Here is a 16845-nt window from a genome sequence, read left to right as displayed (position 1 = left end):
ATGTCTATCTACTATCTATCTGCCTATCTATTTACATTTCTGTCTATATGTCTATCTGTTCATCTGTCTGTTCATCTGTCTACCTATCTACCTGTCTGTTGTCCATCCGTCTGTCTATCTATCAGTTATCCGTCTGTCTATCTGAACAGCTATGACTCTGTGCTCCACTTTCTTCCCCAGAGCCCAACATTTTTGTAAAACTGAATTTCTACTTAACAGGTTTTTTAGTTCCCAGGACCCTTGTTTCATCATAAGTTAGGTTCCCTAAAGGATCAGTATCTCCGTAGACCATTAGCCAGAAACAAATTCCATCCCTCTTTACCCACAGCCCTTGAGGTGACTAATTCTTACTGATTTTTCTGACCTCAATTCGGAGGCAACATCCTCTGGGAAGCTTTCCAATTTTGCTGCTTACTATTTTATTCCTTCAACTTAACACACAGCTGGGCACATAGCTGTTAATTGAGCAAATCACTAAGTTGTGCAGATTCCATCTCGACCAAACCTATTGTGACAGCCTGGCATCTACCCCTGGCTTTTTCAATCCACCTTCCAAACTGCGGTTAAAGTGACGTGTAATTTTGGAACTCAAAACCAACCATCACCCTCCCACATTTAAAGCCTGTCAATGTCTCACAGATGAATAAAGTAAGGTGAAGTTCTATGGCCTGGCCTGCAAGGTCATATGTAACCCAACCTCCAAGAATTCCTCCAGGTCTGTTTTCAGCCCTCTCTCCCATCTCCTGAATCCTGTTCTCCCTCCCAAAGTAGGTATGGTTTCTCCAAACTCAAGGGGATGTTTCAAGCCTCAGTATTTTTTCCTATTGTTCCTTTCTCATAGACCACTCTGTTCTTCATGTCCTTTCATACTCATGTCCTTTCATACGGCTGCATTAGCTTGTGTTACCTGTTTAGGAACTATTTCCCAATCTCCTCTGCAGCCCACTTGTCCCCTGCATTCTCACTGTACCTTGTGTGCACCTCTGTAGCAGCTATGACAACTGGATGCACACATTCACTTCCATCCATGTCACCCCGCCTACTCTCAATACTTGTTGGATGAGTGAACGTATGTTAATTGGATTTTTGGTGCTTTTTTTTTTTTTTAACAGTTTTTTAACAGCTATGTGAAAAAACCTATCAGTATCTTGCACCTAAATGTATTTCAAAAATTTGTAGAGCTGAATGAACTGCAGACAAAAGATCTACATTAACTCAACAAATATCTTTGATTATAATATACAAGTGGACTCTTAGATTATCCATTTGCAGAAAAGAGGTTTTTAAGAAGATGGTGTTATTCAGGTAAATAACAGACACTCAAAATATTTGCATATTTCAGGCCAGATATTCATTGGTAACGTTTCAGTCACCTCAGAAACGAAGTTTTAATGTCTTAATATATATATATAGGAGTGCACTGAATTTAATCCTCTTCGTAGACAAAACTATGATTAGAAGAAACGGATGAGACTTTTCTTAAGCCCTAGGACTTCAGGGCTGCCTTCAAAGTACCTATTTTTTTTTTTTTTTGAATGAGGCTACTCCCAAATAGGAGATTCATTTACATGAACGTCTTTAAACATCACCATTTGTGTTTAAGCACGGATCACATAAAATGAGAGTGCAGGCGCCCCAGAATGTGTTAGTGAAACGGAAGATGCGGCACGGCACGACAGCAAGCCTACCTTTCTGCATCAGAGGCAGTGCCTTTCCTAGTCTGTTTTTGGATGCTAGATCTTTCAGACTTTCTGGAGTGCCTGTGGGATGAAATGTTAAAGAAATACAAAATATATGATGAATAAAGCTACAGTCATCTCATACAATGATAAAAAGCAATAGATGTGAAAAATGGCAACTATTTTTACCGACTATTTTCAAATAAAATTAAAATAAAACTCAGGACTGATGCTGTGTGGAAGACCAGGAGGCACAAGAAGCTGACATCCCGTCAGTCTAGACAAGTGAGTCTACACTTGTGATTTCACGGTGACTCCCGCTGACCACTGTGCCTCCCCTGAGGAGTAGACAAACTTGATGATCAAACTGGTGAAACACGGTGATGGTAAATGTGATGACAGTCATGGGTGAGGTGGTGAAGACCACAAACGGGTGACGTGTCCTCCACTTTTACAGGCTGAAACTGGGTGCTCCAAAGAGTTTTCCCTTTGTTTTTTGTTCTTTTTTTCTCCCATAAAATTATGAAGAGAAGAAAAAGGCTATAGTAAAATGTGTTGGACATAAATAAAAGTATTTAAAAATCAACTGTTCAAATTATTTTAAAAAATTATCATAAAGGTACTTTTGCAGCATTTTAAAAAGCTAATCATAGATCACAAATCAAAGAATTAAGTTCCCAACTTATTCCACATTCTAGAAGTACGCATGTGCATTGAATATTCAAAACTTGAAATGCATTTTCCCATAGAAATAATGTTTATACATAGAGTTTACTTCCCCAAGGTTGCTTACATATGCCTATTTAACCTAAAATGTGTCTGGACTATTATCTATTTGAAATAAATTTAAAAATTTTGTGATCAAGAAAGTCACACTCAAAAAAAGAGAAACCATAAAAATTAATATATTTTTATCTCAATAATTGATTATCTACAATTCATCCTTATTTTTCTTTTCTGATACCGCTTCCTTCCAACAATGTTAAGGAGAAAACTGTGTTTTTTTTTTTTTTTTGAGATGTTATTGACACACAACAGTACATTAATTTCAGGTGTACAACATAATGATTCAATATTTACATATATTGGAAAGTTGTCACCCCAGTAAGCCCAGGCAACATCTATCACCTCACAACTTAGGAACTGTTTTTCCCTGTGATGAGAACTTTTAAGATCTAGTCTCTCATCTTCATTCTTCTTAGTTATTAATGTTACATATTCTGAGAGTGCAGTCCCGTGCAGCACAGAGATGTGGATGAAAGTACAAAGTCCACCCTCACAGGGCAATTCTGGGGATGCTTCTCCCTCCCTGTCTCTCTCACAGTTGCTGAAAAGTAAGCTCACACTATTCTGACCCTCAAACTCGGAATCTGGGTTTAAAATCCGGCTTCCGCTTTGTGTTTTTCAGTCTTTTGTTACTCTGACATCTCACTCTGGAGGAGGTGAAAAAATTGAAGGGACAGTGGAGGGGGCTGTCTCTCCTTCATCACTTCCCTTTCCTGGTCAGAAAACAGGATATTCAAGAAAACCCTGTGCCGGGGACTGAGGGAGGCATTGCCTTATTTTCGCTTCCCAAGGATCCTTTCAGAAGGTGCCACCTTCATTTCACAGATGAGGACACGGGCTCAGGGCAGGGCCACACAGTCAGCAAGTGGCAGAGCTGGGATCAGAATGTCAGTGTGTCTGGCTCCTGAGCTGTTTCTGTCCAGCAAAGAGAATGAAGGAGGTTGATTCTGACGCACACCCTCTGGATGCACCCTTGTTCAGGAAGGGAAGAGACCAGGGCATCTGGCACAGGCCCGGGAGCACTAGGAGAGCCTCTCTCAGATGCTACGGGGGATAGTTCTCATTTACTTTGTTGACTGCATGGCTGGGACAGAGGACCACAGGGTGGGAAAGAGCAGAAGAGGATTTAGCACAAGCCTGCAGTCAGCGGGGGATGGTTGTTGGGAGGGGACAAAAATTCCTGAAGCAAAGGGAAGGAAGGCATCTAGGGAGTAGAAGGAGCCCCAGGGAGGGGAGGAGAGGGGCAGAGGAAGAAAGTCTGCAGGCCCAGGAGGGATGTGAGCTCCAAATAAAAAGTAGTCTGTCGTTTGCAGAAATTTATGCTTGGCCCCAAGTATGCTTAGAGACTGGGAGAACCCAGATCCTTTTTCTCATCTTCAGAAAAGCAAGAGCCAAAGGAGAACTCAGAGTCAGGCCAATTCATGAAACTCACTGTCACAGAGGGTTTTCACTCATTCATTCACTTGTTCATTTCGCATGTATCTGTTGAGCATGTATCTGTCTGTTCTGGTGCTTGGACTATGTCTGTGAAAAAAACAGACCAAGATTTCTGCCTTCGAGCCATTTGTATTTTACTGGTAGAAGGCAAACAATAAGCACAAACGACCAAAAACCCTCAACCAAGCAAAGCATACAACATGTCAGAAGGTGATAAATGTTAACGACAATAGCAGTAAGTAAACTGGGACAAGGAGGCTCAGAAATGTAGGGGAGGGCCAGGGTGTGGGGGACAGGCGCAGGCTGCAGGTTCCAGTAGGATGCTTGGGGAGGTTCAGGCGACAGGAAGCAGACCAGAAAGGAAAGTGTGGAGAGAGCAGAGGCAGAGGACTAGAGTCTGAGGGTGGAGGGCAAGGGGTGTGTGGAATCTGGCGGGTCTTGGTGCCAGTGTGCCACCTCTGCATGATGAAAGGCTGACAGACATCTTTTAGAATGTGTCTGCTTCTCTCCGACCCCTTGTAATTTCTAGTCATCTGTCTAGACCCAACAGAGATGTTATTTCTTCTATAAAACCTTCAACTCTCCCTCTTCTCATCCCTAAAACTTAATGGATTCATACAGTAGACTGATTATCACAGGAACTGATGATGGTCACGATGACAGCCATTATGACACAAATATCTAGCATGTACTAAGAACTTGCTGCATTATCTCATCGAATTTCACCCATCCAATGAGGAAGGTCCTACTCTTTCATCCTTTTTAACAGCAAGGAGATTGAGGCTTAGAGAGGTTAAGTAATTTGCTCCAACTCACACAGTCCTTACATGTTAACCTATGAGACAAACTCAGAGTCCATAATCTCAATACTGTTGAATGCATTATATCTTTGGCAAAAATGACACTGGAACACAGTGGCTAACAGCATGGATTCTAGAGCCAGTGTAGGCTTGAGCTCCATTCTGCTTCTGACTAGCTGGGTGATTTCAGTTAAGTTACTTAACCTCTCTGTGCCTCAGTTTTTCCCATCTGCAAAGTGGCAAGAAAAACACTACCACCTCTCAGACTTGCTAATTCCATTTCAGTATTAATTAATATTTTCAGTTTTTGTTTTATTACATAAATAAGGACTTGGAGTGGTTTTAGCATTACTTAGAATAGCAAGAGAAAAATGCTATAAAAGTATTATTTAAAATGATAATCATATATATTTGTTTCTTGAAGGTAAAGACTCTTATTCATCAAATTCAAACATGAATAACTCAAAGAGGATCAAACTCAGAGTCAGTGCCCATGACTGGATGATAGATATTCATGTAGAAGTTAATGCATCTAACTTCTGTTTTTTGTTTTTAATCCTCTTATTAAGGGTGTCCCCCGATTTTTCTCTTCAAATGCCATAGAAACTTATTTTACTGAAGATTCTTCTAGAGTTTTCTACAAACGACATGCCCTTATAATTCTTCTAACCACTTAAAAGAATCCTCAAATTGAATTAAAATGACATACAGTTAATTGTAATAATTCAGTGTAAAGCAAAAATAGAGGAGAAAATAGAAAATTCTGTCTCTTCTACTCCAAATCCCAAGTTATAGTTATGAATATAATGCACTTTAAAAATTAATTTGGAGGGGGGAGGTAATTAGGTTTATTTATCTATTTATTTAATGGAGGTACTGGGGCTTGAACCCAAGACCTTGTGCATGCTAAGCATGCAGTCTACCACTGAGCTGTACCTTCCCCCTTGTACTGTATATTTTAAATACAGCTCTTTCTTGGAATAAATAGAGTTTATAATATATGTAAAATAGGAAAGGTTAGAACAGTCAATTTATGTTCATGTATGATACTACTAAAGCTACTGATCACGTAATCATAAAACGAACAGTGTGGAATGAATCACCTTCTACCTTACAAGAGTCTCTCCTAAGATCCTTACGACCAGGAACTGTGTCTGTTTGGGTCATGACTGTTAACAGCAATACCCAGCACAGAGTAGCTTCTCAATAAATACTTGTTGAATAGGTGGCTTCAAAAGTAGTATTTTGAGTATTATACTGGAACTCGAGAGTCTAAAAAGTTTTAACATGTAAAAACTTAACTAGGGTTATAAAATTCAGTTTACATCAAATCAAATGAATTCAGACATAAAACTCTGCATTGTTTTCTGGTCTTTGGTAAAACATAAAATACCATAAATAAGAAATGTCCTCAGTTACTGCTTTATGCATAACGAAGTGTCAGTCAAAATTACTGGTCCAATGGATGCTTATCATGATGCAACAAGGCAGCGTGGACTCAGTTTTAGATTCTAAAGGGATAGGATTCAGCTAGTCTATCGACAATTACCTAAATCTACAGACAAGGAAGATGAGTTGCAGAGAGGTTAAGTGATGGAGAGGACACCATCCTCCTGTCCCCATGTCCTGTGTTCTCTGTCCACTCTGCCATCCAGTGACCTTGAACAACTGCATGTTTACTGGAGGGGTCATTTGATAAACACAAACACAACAGAGCTACATATTTCCATCATATCTTATTTACTTGGGGTTTTAACATGTTTTCTGTTCTCCTAAAATGTTATTATTTTATTATTCATAAAGAAGATGTCTTTGGTTTAGACATGCAAGAATCAGAAATCCTGAGTTTTTTCTTTACTTCACAACTTCTAGTTGTGTGATTTTGGCCTTATGTTTCCTAGTTCACAGGGCACAAATGAAGTTCCTTAAATGCTATAAAGGTCCATTCCAATGTAAGGTATTACAATAATTACTGTATTATTAAACTGAAGCAAGAGTAATAATCACAAGTGGGGGTGTCCACATTAAATCTAATTTTCTTGGTGTTCCATTTTCAATTATTATTCTCTATTTATGTATGAAGACTCATAAAATGTGCTAATGAAAAGAAAGGCAACTGTTAAAATCTGTTTCTGTGCTCTTTTTCTTTCCTCATCGATAACTAAATTCAGTCAGAGCAATTCCCTGAAGACACTGGTGAAGACAACTTTTCTGGAGATCTTAGACAATTCTAAAAGTGTGAAATTAATATGTTACTAAAATGAAAATATGCTATGTTTTGTTTTGGGGAAAATGTAATAAATTCTACCACATAATGTTTCAATTATAATTAACATTGATGTTCATAAGAATACTTCTGTATCTCTCCTGGCTGACTACCGAGATGGCTTAATGTGAAATGCAGACCTCTATCATCTTGCTTCCTCATAAGTTGAGGAAGAAACAAATTAAATTTAGATAGAATCTACCTAAATAAGAAATGTTCGTATGCAGTGAGATGGGTTCAGGCCATTAAGATACATTCACCCTTTTGTTTATTATTGACATTTATGTATATGACTATAGACATTAAATAGACTCACCAAGTATTTTAGTACATAGCTACATTTCATTCATTCAAATATAGGACTTTTTTTGAAAAGCACAGATAAGAAAGGATGTTATGAAGCAAACAAAAATGATTAGTAATGCACTGAATTCATAAGTGATTCCACGTTAACTCTGCATCTATGTGGCAACTGTCATGAAATCTGGAAATGAAAAAGTGGGTGATTTCTTCATCCCAGAAATATTCTCAATGTAGAAAGAATCTGTCTACTTTGAATAAAAAGAAACCACCGGATACTGCTGCTTCCAAGTGACAAGTGTAGAACACTATAGAAATCTGGTTATTTGCAAAAGAAATCAGAGCTACATTAGCAGAATAATTCAGGAATTAACTTAAAATGCAGTGGGACACTTTACTTGCACTAATCATTTAAAATTCTGGAATACTGGGTTATTTTATCAAATATTTTCCATGTTTAAGTTAAAACAACAAATTGCATCCTTAAAAATATCATGTACTCTGATGCAAAAATATTCTTAATCAAAACATTGGAGTCAATAAGTTTAAGCTAATAAAGTATTAAAACACATCTGAAAATGTACTAAGTAAGAAAATATTTTATCACCTCATATTTATTAGAAAACGGTCAATATCAAAACTTTTTTTAAAAATTAAAAAGGATATATGGTGTTCTTTTGAAAAAAAACTTTGCAGAATGTTGAATTTGATGATAATAAAAGTAATAATAATAGTAATTTATACTTGCCTTTCACAATTAGGGATGATTCATTTAATTGTAAACACTAAACTCAGGACCTTGATACTTCAGGGAGTCTATTAAAATACATTTTTCTAACTCACTACTCATAAATTTTGCTTAGTTTGAAGCCACAAGTAGATCTCCATTTTATTAAGATTTATAACAGACTTATGTACACATAGGCTCATAAAAGTTGCTATTTATATATTGAAATAATGTCATTTACAAATAAATACTTTGTTATTAGAATGATGATTCTTAAAAGTTTCAACATTTTTAGTAATAAAACTGCAAGAAAACTTTCAGTAGAATTTTCAACTTAAAAACAGAATTTTCAAGTCAAAAACATTCCCTGGGGTTACAAGTTCATATACTGTTTCTTCATCACTGTTTTAAATAATCCTACAACTTCTAGGAAAATTCCTGGATCTAGATAAACATGCTTCCATGTTAATTCCAAATAAAGCTATGGTACCATGTGAGATGATATTAAGATTTCTTACAGTTAAAATTAAATTATGAAGAAACGGTACATTAAAAATTGTGTGTGTGTGTTTGTACACACGCCTACTATGAGAAATAAGACAGCAATTCAATGTTTTCCAACTTACTAAAAAGCTCTCTTAAGTAAAAATTTACTTTTTATATTACTATGCTATTTTTAAAATAATCCAATATACCTTGATACGAGATGTCCAAAGACTGACTATATAAGTTGTCATTGATTTTACAATTTCTTTTAGCTACTACTGACCTAGGGCAAAAGCCACCTGATGCCCAGATTCTCAGGAACATTCACTGTCTCCAAATCTGATGCCATGTTCTCTTCATTTGCAAATTGGTAGAAACTTCTGAATAAGTAAATAAAGCTAATAAGGGGTGAAATGCAAGGGTTAAGTGTCCCCAAATGGTTGGCATGGGTACCTATGAATTAAGCATCACTTGAGTAGTAATCTCTCTCTGAGTGGTGGAAATCTCTCTCCCATTTTTATGGGCACTTAGGATTTTAATAAAAGCTCGTGTAAATAATATTCTGTTCCCTACAGTAATAAATCATAGTATCAAGCCATGTAAAAATGTACTTCCTTTGGTTGAACATAGAATTTATTTACAAATAAGTCACAGTAGAAAAGCAAAATGAATGTTCAGAATTACGTTAATAGGAAGAGTTTCTGTTAATAATCTCACCTAAAAGGACCATTTCTGCTTCTAAAATCTACCTTTAAAATTATATAGAATCTATGAAATCAAATATCATAATTGATTTATATGTCATTAAAAGGCAACTAATTTTCAATCTACCTTCATTGCACATATGTAAGAACTGAAACTACTATTTGGATTTCCATGTTGCTTAGTCTACACCCAGATAAACTTACATTTATGTTCATTACAAACAGCATCTTATTTAACTGTCTTAAACTCTAGCAGTCACTACTACATAAGGTGAAACCCAGAGCTGTCTTTTATAAAAGGAAATCCTACGTTCCTTGATGGTCATGACAGTGCTTTACTTAAACACCGTTGTGACTCTCACCGTTAGAATACTGCACACAGTAGGGGAACAGGAAACATTGTGTTGATTGAATTTCTGCTTAGACCAGAAGGAAAGCTGCCAAAACACCCCAGAACTTTTTGTGACAGGTTAGGAAAAGATATTTAAAGATATGGACCACATATAACCACCATAAAACAGGAGAAGTGGGTTAACTGCACCTGAGACAGATAACAAAGCAATGGAAAAAAGACATCGCGGCACTTCCGAATTACAGCGTGAAGTTGATTCGAAGCTCTGATAGTATTTTTAAAAACCTACCTTGTTCATTGACCCTAGCCCTTAACAATGTTTGGCACAAAGATACTATGCATAAAACATATAAGAACCAGGTATTCCACCTTAAATCAGGTAACATACCCCAAGGCCTAAACGTCATTATTAGCGAAACGAGACAACCAAAATCAAACCATCAACCGATGTAAGAAAGAGCAGGTTCTGTGATAGACTTTTAATACGTTTTAAAGCACCTGAGAATTTTAACTTATTCAAGTGCAAACAAAAACAATAGTCAAATATGTTTCCAGAAAATCAGAACACTTAACGAATGCACGTTAAGACAGAACTCTCCCGCTGGGTCTGACTTTACTGTGTTTAAACCATGCCACATGCATGGTACCCTCATTTCAGTAAAGATTCTGAGGTGCTTTATCAGATAGAGGTGGATGCATTTACTTTTGGAATCACAGCATCTTTGACTGTGGCCCCTGGAAGGAAGGCGTCATAACCACATTGTTCTTAGTTATTACCCTTTACTTGGTGGCCTACAAGCCCCTGGAGGCCACTTATCTGTGAGGAAGGGGTGACTAGTACCTGTCATTCTCCGGAGAGGCATGCTGGATTTGAATCCTGGGGCTACGAGGCCGTCTCCTATCTAGGGAGGGGGACCATCTACCCCTGGTTGCCCAATGAACGAGACAGGAAAAAACAGGACATTTAGTAACTCCTAAAATAAAAGAATATATGGAACAACAGGACTGGAAAAGCACCTCAAGAAGGCAAAGTGTAGAGTCTTGGCTCCATCATGCACTCTTCATTTTTATAAGCCTTGGAAAGATCAATAAAATTGTAAGAAAATAAAACTTGTAACCTTACATGAGACTAGAGAAACACAACTTATTTGGGAAGATGCTTGAAATCTATTAAGTGTAGTTTTTGTTCTTTTAAATGGGCTTGGGTGTGTAGACATACTTACACAGACTCACCAATATGTATAGAACTTTAAAAAGTGATTCCTTAAGATTCTGGATGATGTCTGCATAAAATAGGTTTAATAAGCTGTCAATGCTGATTTGATGCAAGGCTTTCAAATTATCAGCTAAAGTGTCAAAAAATTAGGTGTGAGGATTTAATACGAAGCAGAAATATGGTCACAGTTTAAGTGAAGGGAAGAAGCATGCTCTTTATTCTAGAAACAGTAACATGAAGAAATAATTCATGGAAATATTATTGGCAAAGTCTTCAGTTTTCTTGGGGAAAATTGCAGGGTTAATAACTGAAGTTAAAAAACTGTGAGTCCAAAACACTGATGGGTGGAAGTGGGAAATACAGGTAAAATGCCACGGTCACAAGCACCACCTTTAAAAAATTCTGCCAATCTTTACTGGCAAAAGTACCTTTCAGTTGACAAACGGTTGTTTCCTTATTTCAGCATTTACACTGATACTGTTCTGGGGATTAACAGGTAAATGAAAGTTTGAAACTTGGTTCATGCCTTTGATAAACGATCTCGAGATTCTGTCTGTGCATGAGCATCAATTACAAATAGCCAGTCAAGTACGGAAAAGAGGCATTAAGGGACTGAATAGGCTGGACCTGAAAATTTTAATACATTAGATACGAACATTCTCAGCAGGATAATTCCTCCGCATACGGGCTTCCTCACATGCAACAAGGGATAACCGCATGGTATGAAGGGCTCGTCTACCTATAAGACTTTATGATACTCTCAAGAAGATTCGCCCTGACATTTTTTAAGAAGCCATCCTTTTGGCCATTAATAACTGTGGCTTCGTAGATTTATGGGACGATCTGGACAAAAATAGCCAAGGAGTATCAGCACGTGACCAGGATCTGTGACATCAGCAGGTGTTTAACTCTGAAAAGTCCCTTGGGACCTTGTGCCTCATCAGTTTCAGATGGATGGTCCCAGCAGGGGTCATGTCAGGCTTTGAGAGAGTGGTGAATCAAATAAAGATACTCAATGGCCAAAGCTGGGCAGAAGAGAAAACTCTGTGGCATGTCCTCTTGAATGTGTTACATGTGTGTGAAATTAAAAACATGTGCATTGATTCTAAATTATTTCATTATTGTGTATTATTTAAACAGTTGGTCAATACATTCGGAATGCTTTAAAATATGTCTTTTCACTTGACTGGCAGACAGGCTAAAGAAAAAAATATTTCTCAGAGAGATGAAAACAATGACACTTCCAGTGTTTTTCACATGAAATCATACTCAGTCATGATCAAACTTACGGCGTTATTTGAAAACACAAATATAGAATTAAAGTGTTTTTCTTGAAACATTGTTTTCAGGTAATGAGTAATGTTAATTTGCCACGATTATGAGAAACCTTGCTTCCTGAGGCAAAATTCCAGTCCTCGTGTTTACTGAAACACAAAAGTAAAGAAAAAAACTAAAGAAAAATGCTATAATTATGAAGCATGCAGTAAAAGCTATGGAGGAGAAAGGTGTACATTTAGAAACAAGCCATTATGAATGCAAGCTAGTCAAACGTAACTTTAAAAGAATTATTTAGCATGATACAGGCACACCTGCATGCTCAAAGTGCTTCCCAATATGCTGATATGTAGTACCAATGAAAGAAATCTGTTTGCTTTTCTTTCACATCTTGGAAACCATGAGAGAAGGGTCAATTTTCATCCAACTTTTGTCCAAAGAACAGATATTATGTAAGTTTTAATATCATGCATTTGTGAGCTTTAAATAAACTAGTGTTTCATATGTTTTTAAAACAGGTACAACTTCTTTATCTTTTTCTCCTCTCACACAGAAGTAAGAGATCAAAAGAGAATCTTCATTCCCTTATTACTGAGCAAAACACACAGTGTTACCTTCCATTTTTGTGCCACCAGCTAACATGGCAGACTGTGCTGGTGGGACTGACCATGAAGTTGAATTAAAACAACCCTTTCTTGATTTCTCTTTCCAAACCATCTTGCAAGTTACATTAGCTAGTTGCATTATTAGTACTCTAATGTCAGGTATTCTAAATGCATTCATTCAGGAACATCTACTTGTTGGGAGCCCAGCCCTTCCCCTGTGCTCAAAACAGGAGGAAAAGGTCGCTGATGGCTGTGGGATTCACCGACGGGTTGTGGGCTCCCTGAATAAGGGAACTGTTCTGTTTTGTTTTTCGTTTTGTCAGTTACATCAGCTATGCCCACACAGAATAAGTGATCAATAAATGTTTGTAAATATTTAAGTAGATAATAAGGAGATAAGATTTGGGGTACTACTGGTAAGAAATAATGAGAAACTTAACCAATAAATCAACGGTGGGGACAGGACCACTGATGAGATACAGAGGAACCAGAATTAAGGGTCCTCAGTAAGCAATTCAATGGTTCCTACGTTGTGACTTTTACCCAGGCACTGATACACCTTAAAACAAATGTGTGTGTTTAAATGTGTAATTAGTGTATGTGTTTGCAAATGTACACACCTTTCAATGGTGCATTTCTCCTGGCAGAACATGCCTAAGCAGCTAACTCATCCAAAAGAGAACTTACACGGAAGTGTAAATCATTCATTCCATAAGCAGCATGAGTGAAGAAAAAATAACGTATTTGGGGAAGTACTGTAATATTGGAAACCAAGCCCGAACAGAGGAGAGAAGTGATCACATTGTACGTGTTTTCACTGTCTATTCCCACTATTCATTTAGTCCTTTAAAACATTTTCCCTAATACTATTTTAAATTGAAATTAATGTGGGTACTTATAGTTTGAAATAAGGTTTATTTATTTCAATAAGATTCACATTGTTAAGTTTTAGGGAGGAACTGACATTCTCTTAGGCCTCGCATTTCCAAGTGGAGGGAAATCCCTTTAAGTCACGCTTCCTGCCCCTCTCTCCACCCCACAGAAGGAGGAGTGGGAACTCTGTTAAAAAAATCAAGCACAGGTGATTTAGCCCTTTCCAGAGTCCTTCCTCCAAATCAGTCTGCCGGCACACAGCCAACACTGCGGCAAACCAACCTATAAAAAACAGCCTTCAGATGGAGGCCTGAGCCTGTGGGAGGAGCCTCTGGCAGTTCAGAAAACTTGGCTGATGGTGCAGGGAGTGATCAGCGAGCCTCCGGACCTGAGGTCGTAGCTCCTGACCCTGTTCATTATGTTTATGGTGGTAACTAGAGCTCCCACCTTCCACTTCACAATCAGACACAAACTGGGGGGCAGAAAACAGGGGTGTTTTTAAGTTCCCCCCTAAGTCCCCAAACTGAGCATTTACTAAGTAAAAAATAATAATGTTATCAAAGGAGGCAGCAGGGATGAATTGGGTGTGATCCCTGCCCTCAAGGAGTACAATACAGTGGAAGAAACACACGACTAAGTAAGATACAATGGGTTTTAATAGACACATATAGCGTTACCTGGGCCCAGAAAAGAAAGTGAATAATTCTAAGTGGGAGAAAAAAAAAAGGAAGCATGTGGGGGAGTCAGGGGGAGAGGTTAAGAAAAGTTTGCAAAAGATACAGTTATTTGACCTCCCTTTTTGAAGAATGAGTAGAATTTTTAGGCAGACAACAAAGGGAAGAGGGTACTTTAAGAGAAAGAAAACTTGAGACAAAAACTAATAAAGACAATGAACAGAGCTCATGAGAAATTAACCGGGTGAGAGGGACACCGGAAGTGGGGAGGGTGAGAGCATCATCAAGGGGAGGGATTGTTTCTTAGGACATTCTCAAAGGAGAAGCGAGAGGATTTCCTGTCTCATTGAGTGAGAAGGAGACGTGCTTCCCGATTACGTGGGCAGTCACATGTCAAGGCCACCCAACCAGGAGGAAACTGAGAAAGAGAAAGCACTTTGCTGAAAAAGGATGCAAGGGGAGATAGTGAATGTGATTTAGACACTTAGATGTACACGGGGTCTGGAAAGCACTTATAAATTTAAACCGAGTTTGCAGGGAAGTTCTGACCTGGCCAGTGACAGTGGTGTGTGGTCTTCATTATGTAAAGAGTGGGAACTTTTGATAGCAATATAGTTTCAGAGATGGAATGAGTTTCCTCAGAGGATGAAAACTGAGGATGAAGGTAAGAGAATACATATTTTATGAGACAGGGGTCCAGGGGAAGGAAGCCTGCTGAAGGAGGCTGTCGCAGCACAGAGGCACCAGGAAACTTGTAGAGGGCGCTTAAGAAAGGAGAGGTTCAGGAGGCAGGGTAGTGAATGCAAAAGGTTGTAAGATGCTTCTCTGTATGATTAGGGAGTTGTGTCCTTGGTGGTGGGGTTTTAGCACAGTGGTGGGGCAGTGGGAGGGAGTAGGCATCAGGTTGCAGGATTCACCGGGAAGTAAAAAACAGAGGCAGTAAGTGTAGACTACTCTTCGGTGAGCCTTTAGTAGAGCTATGCTGTCCCTAAAGGGTCAGGGGAGAAGACATCACATCCGAGAAAAGCAAACATTCTTCTGAGGCTTTAAAAATCAGGGTCTCCCAACATTTAAGCAAGATTCTGTTTTAAAACCTGGGAGAGGATAGGTTAGCAACAGGGCTGTCACTCACTCCTTCCCCAAAAGGGAACAGAAAGGGGACTGATGCCCTCACGCTGAGCCTGATATGGAGGAAGGAAAGTACAATGACCTTGATCAGACCTCCTCGGAAACAGGCAGGGGTACTTGCTAGTGAAAGGATAAAAGAGAGAGAGTCCTTATCTGACAGATGTCTTCAGTAGGATGAACTGGTCTTTCTAGATCTCCCACTATCAATGAACCCAACATTTCTTGACTTACGGGTCATGACTGGATTGGGTTACTAACGATTTTTGCTATTTGTGTCATCAAAAGAACATGATGGAGGGGCTCAAACATGGAACTGACTTCCTTTGTGAACAGGGCTTCCAACACGGGCCCCTCTCAATATTCATCTGTTAACCTGGACCAAGTCACCCTAATGAGGGAGAAAAGGGGGCTCTGGTGGTTTTAGAATCCTTTAGGAAAAGAATATACTACCCACGCCTGGCGCTCCTTTATCTTGGAGTCACTAGTGAGTGTGGTGTTGGGGACTGAGTCTGCTTTAACGATTTCATTCCTAGTGTATCAACACAGAACTCGGTTTCCTTTAAAAGTTAGTGAGGATACTTCAGAAAAAGGCATTAAGTAGGTATATAACAGCATATAAATGTTCATCCAAATGGTTCAGATTCAGCAGATGGTTTAATTCTAATAGGTTAGAGGCTGTGGAAATATGTGACTACTTCAAGAAGAAGAAATTACGTTTATAACACCTTTTCTCTAACATTTTATCTACTATGTAAATCTTAGGCATTAAGCAGCTCTCCGGTCAACCAGAAAAATTAAGTAATCTGGAAAACTCCTGAAGCTTCCCTCTTCCTACTCTCTTCATGTTCTGTCTGGGGACTTCTAGGTGCACCTTCCAAAGAGAACAAAGTCCCCATCCTGTTACGTCCTGTCTCAAAGCTGCCCAGAGGTGTGAGCACAAGAGGGCAGCTTCCTCCATCCCACCCAGTATGCAACTACAGCTCATGCAATTATCCTGATGAAAACTTCTCTCACTTTATTTCCTTCTTGACAAGAAAGTGACCCCAACAAATTAAAGATCATTCATAACACGAACCCCTGTCCTCTGTCATTTTTAAGGGAAAAATGTCTTGTTATTCAATATACAGAGTGAATGTAGGTCTCGATCATATTTTTTCTTCTTCTATCGAAGTGTACTCAGACTTCACTATGACCCATAAAATAATGGTGGTCAGACTATTTGTCTGCAGGCTGACCTGTTTGAAGAGTGCTATCTGAGAGATTAAATTCACCAGTGCACAGATTTGTGAGCTCTATGATTTCAGCATAACATAAAGCACATGCCAAGTGGGCTTCGGCATAAGGAGAAAATTGTGCTGTCCAATATGGCAGTCACAGACCAGGCACTGTGACAAAAGGAATGCAAAAGATCTCACTAACAGGTGTTAACTGACTAGATGTTAAAATGGCAGTATTTCAGGTATCTACTAAGGTATTAATGTTGATCCCCCTTTTTTAATATGGCAAGCAGAAAATTTTAAATCATGCATGTGGCTCA

The 16845-nt window shown here is 38.5% G+C and overlaps 1 protein-coding gene across 49 annotated transcripts in view; it reads right to left on the bottom strand.

Annotated features, from left to right (window-relative positions):
* The window catches only part of RIMS1 (regulating synaptic membrane exocytosis 1), a 450375-nt gene that overhangs the window by 112053 nt on the left and 321477 nt on the right, over positions 1-16845 (bottom strand). For 17 of the 49 annotated variants that reach the window (XM_064486964.1, XM_064486968.1, XM_064486969.1 and 14 more), the window contains 2 exons: positions 10379-10462; positions 1689-1760 (listed from right to left, as the gene is read on the bottom strand). The exons of 17 other annotated variants lie outside the window; for them this stretch is intronic. In XM_064486964.1, the coding sequence (XP_064343034.1) occupies positions 1689-1760; positions 10379-10462 (156 nt within the window). The remainder of the gene's footprint in view (positions 1-1688; positions 1761-10378; positions 10463-16845) is intronic. 15 more of the 49 variants (XM_064486974.1, XM_064486987.1, XM_064486979.1 and 12 more) reach the window with 2 other exon arrangements.

This window comes from Camelus dromedarius, chromosome 6, assembly GCF_036321535.1.
Source record: "Camelus dromedarius isolate mCamDro1 chromosome 6, mCamDro1.pat, whole genome shotgun sequence".
Taxonomy (NCBI): domain Eukaryota; kingdom Metazoa; phylum Chordata; class Mammalia; order Artiodactyla; family Camelidae; genus Camelus; species Camelus dromedarius.
This window is presented reverse-complemented; position numbering and strand designations above follow the sequence as displayed.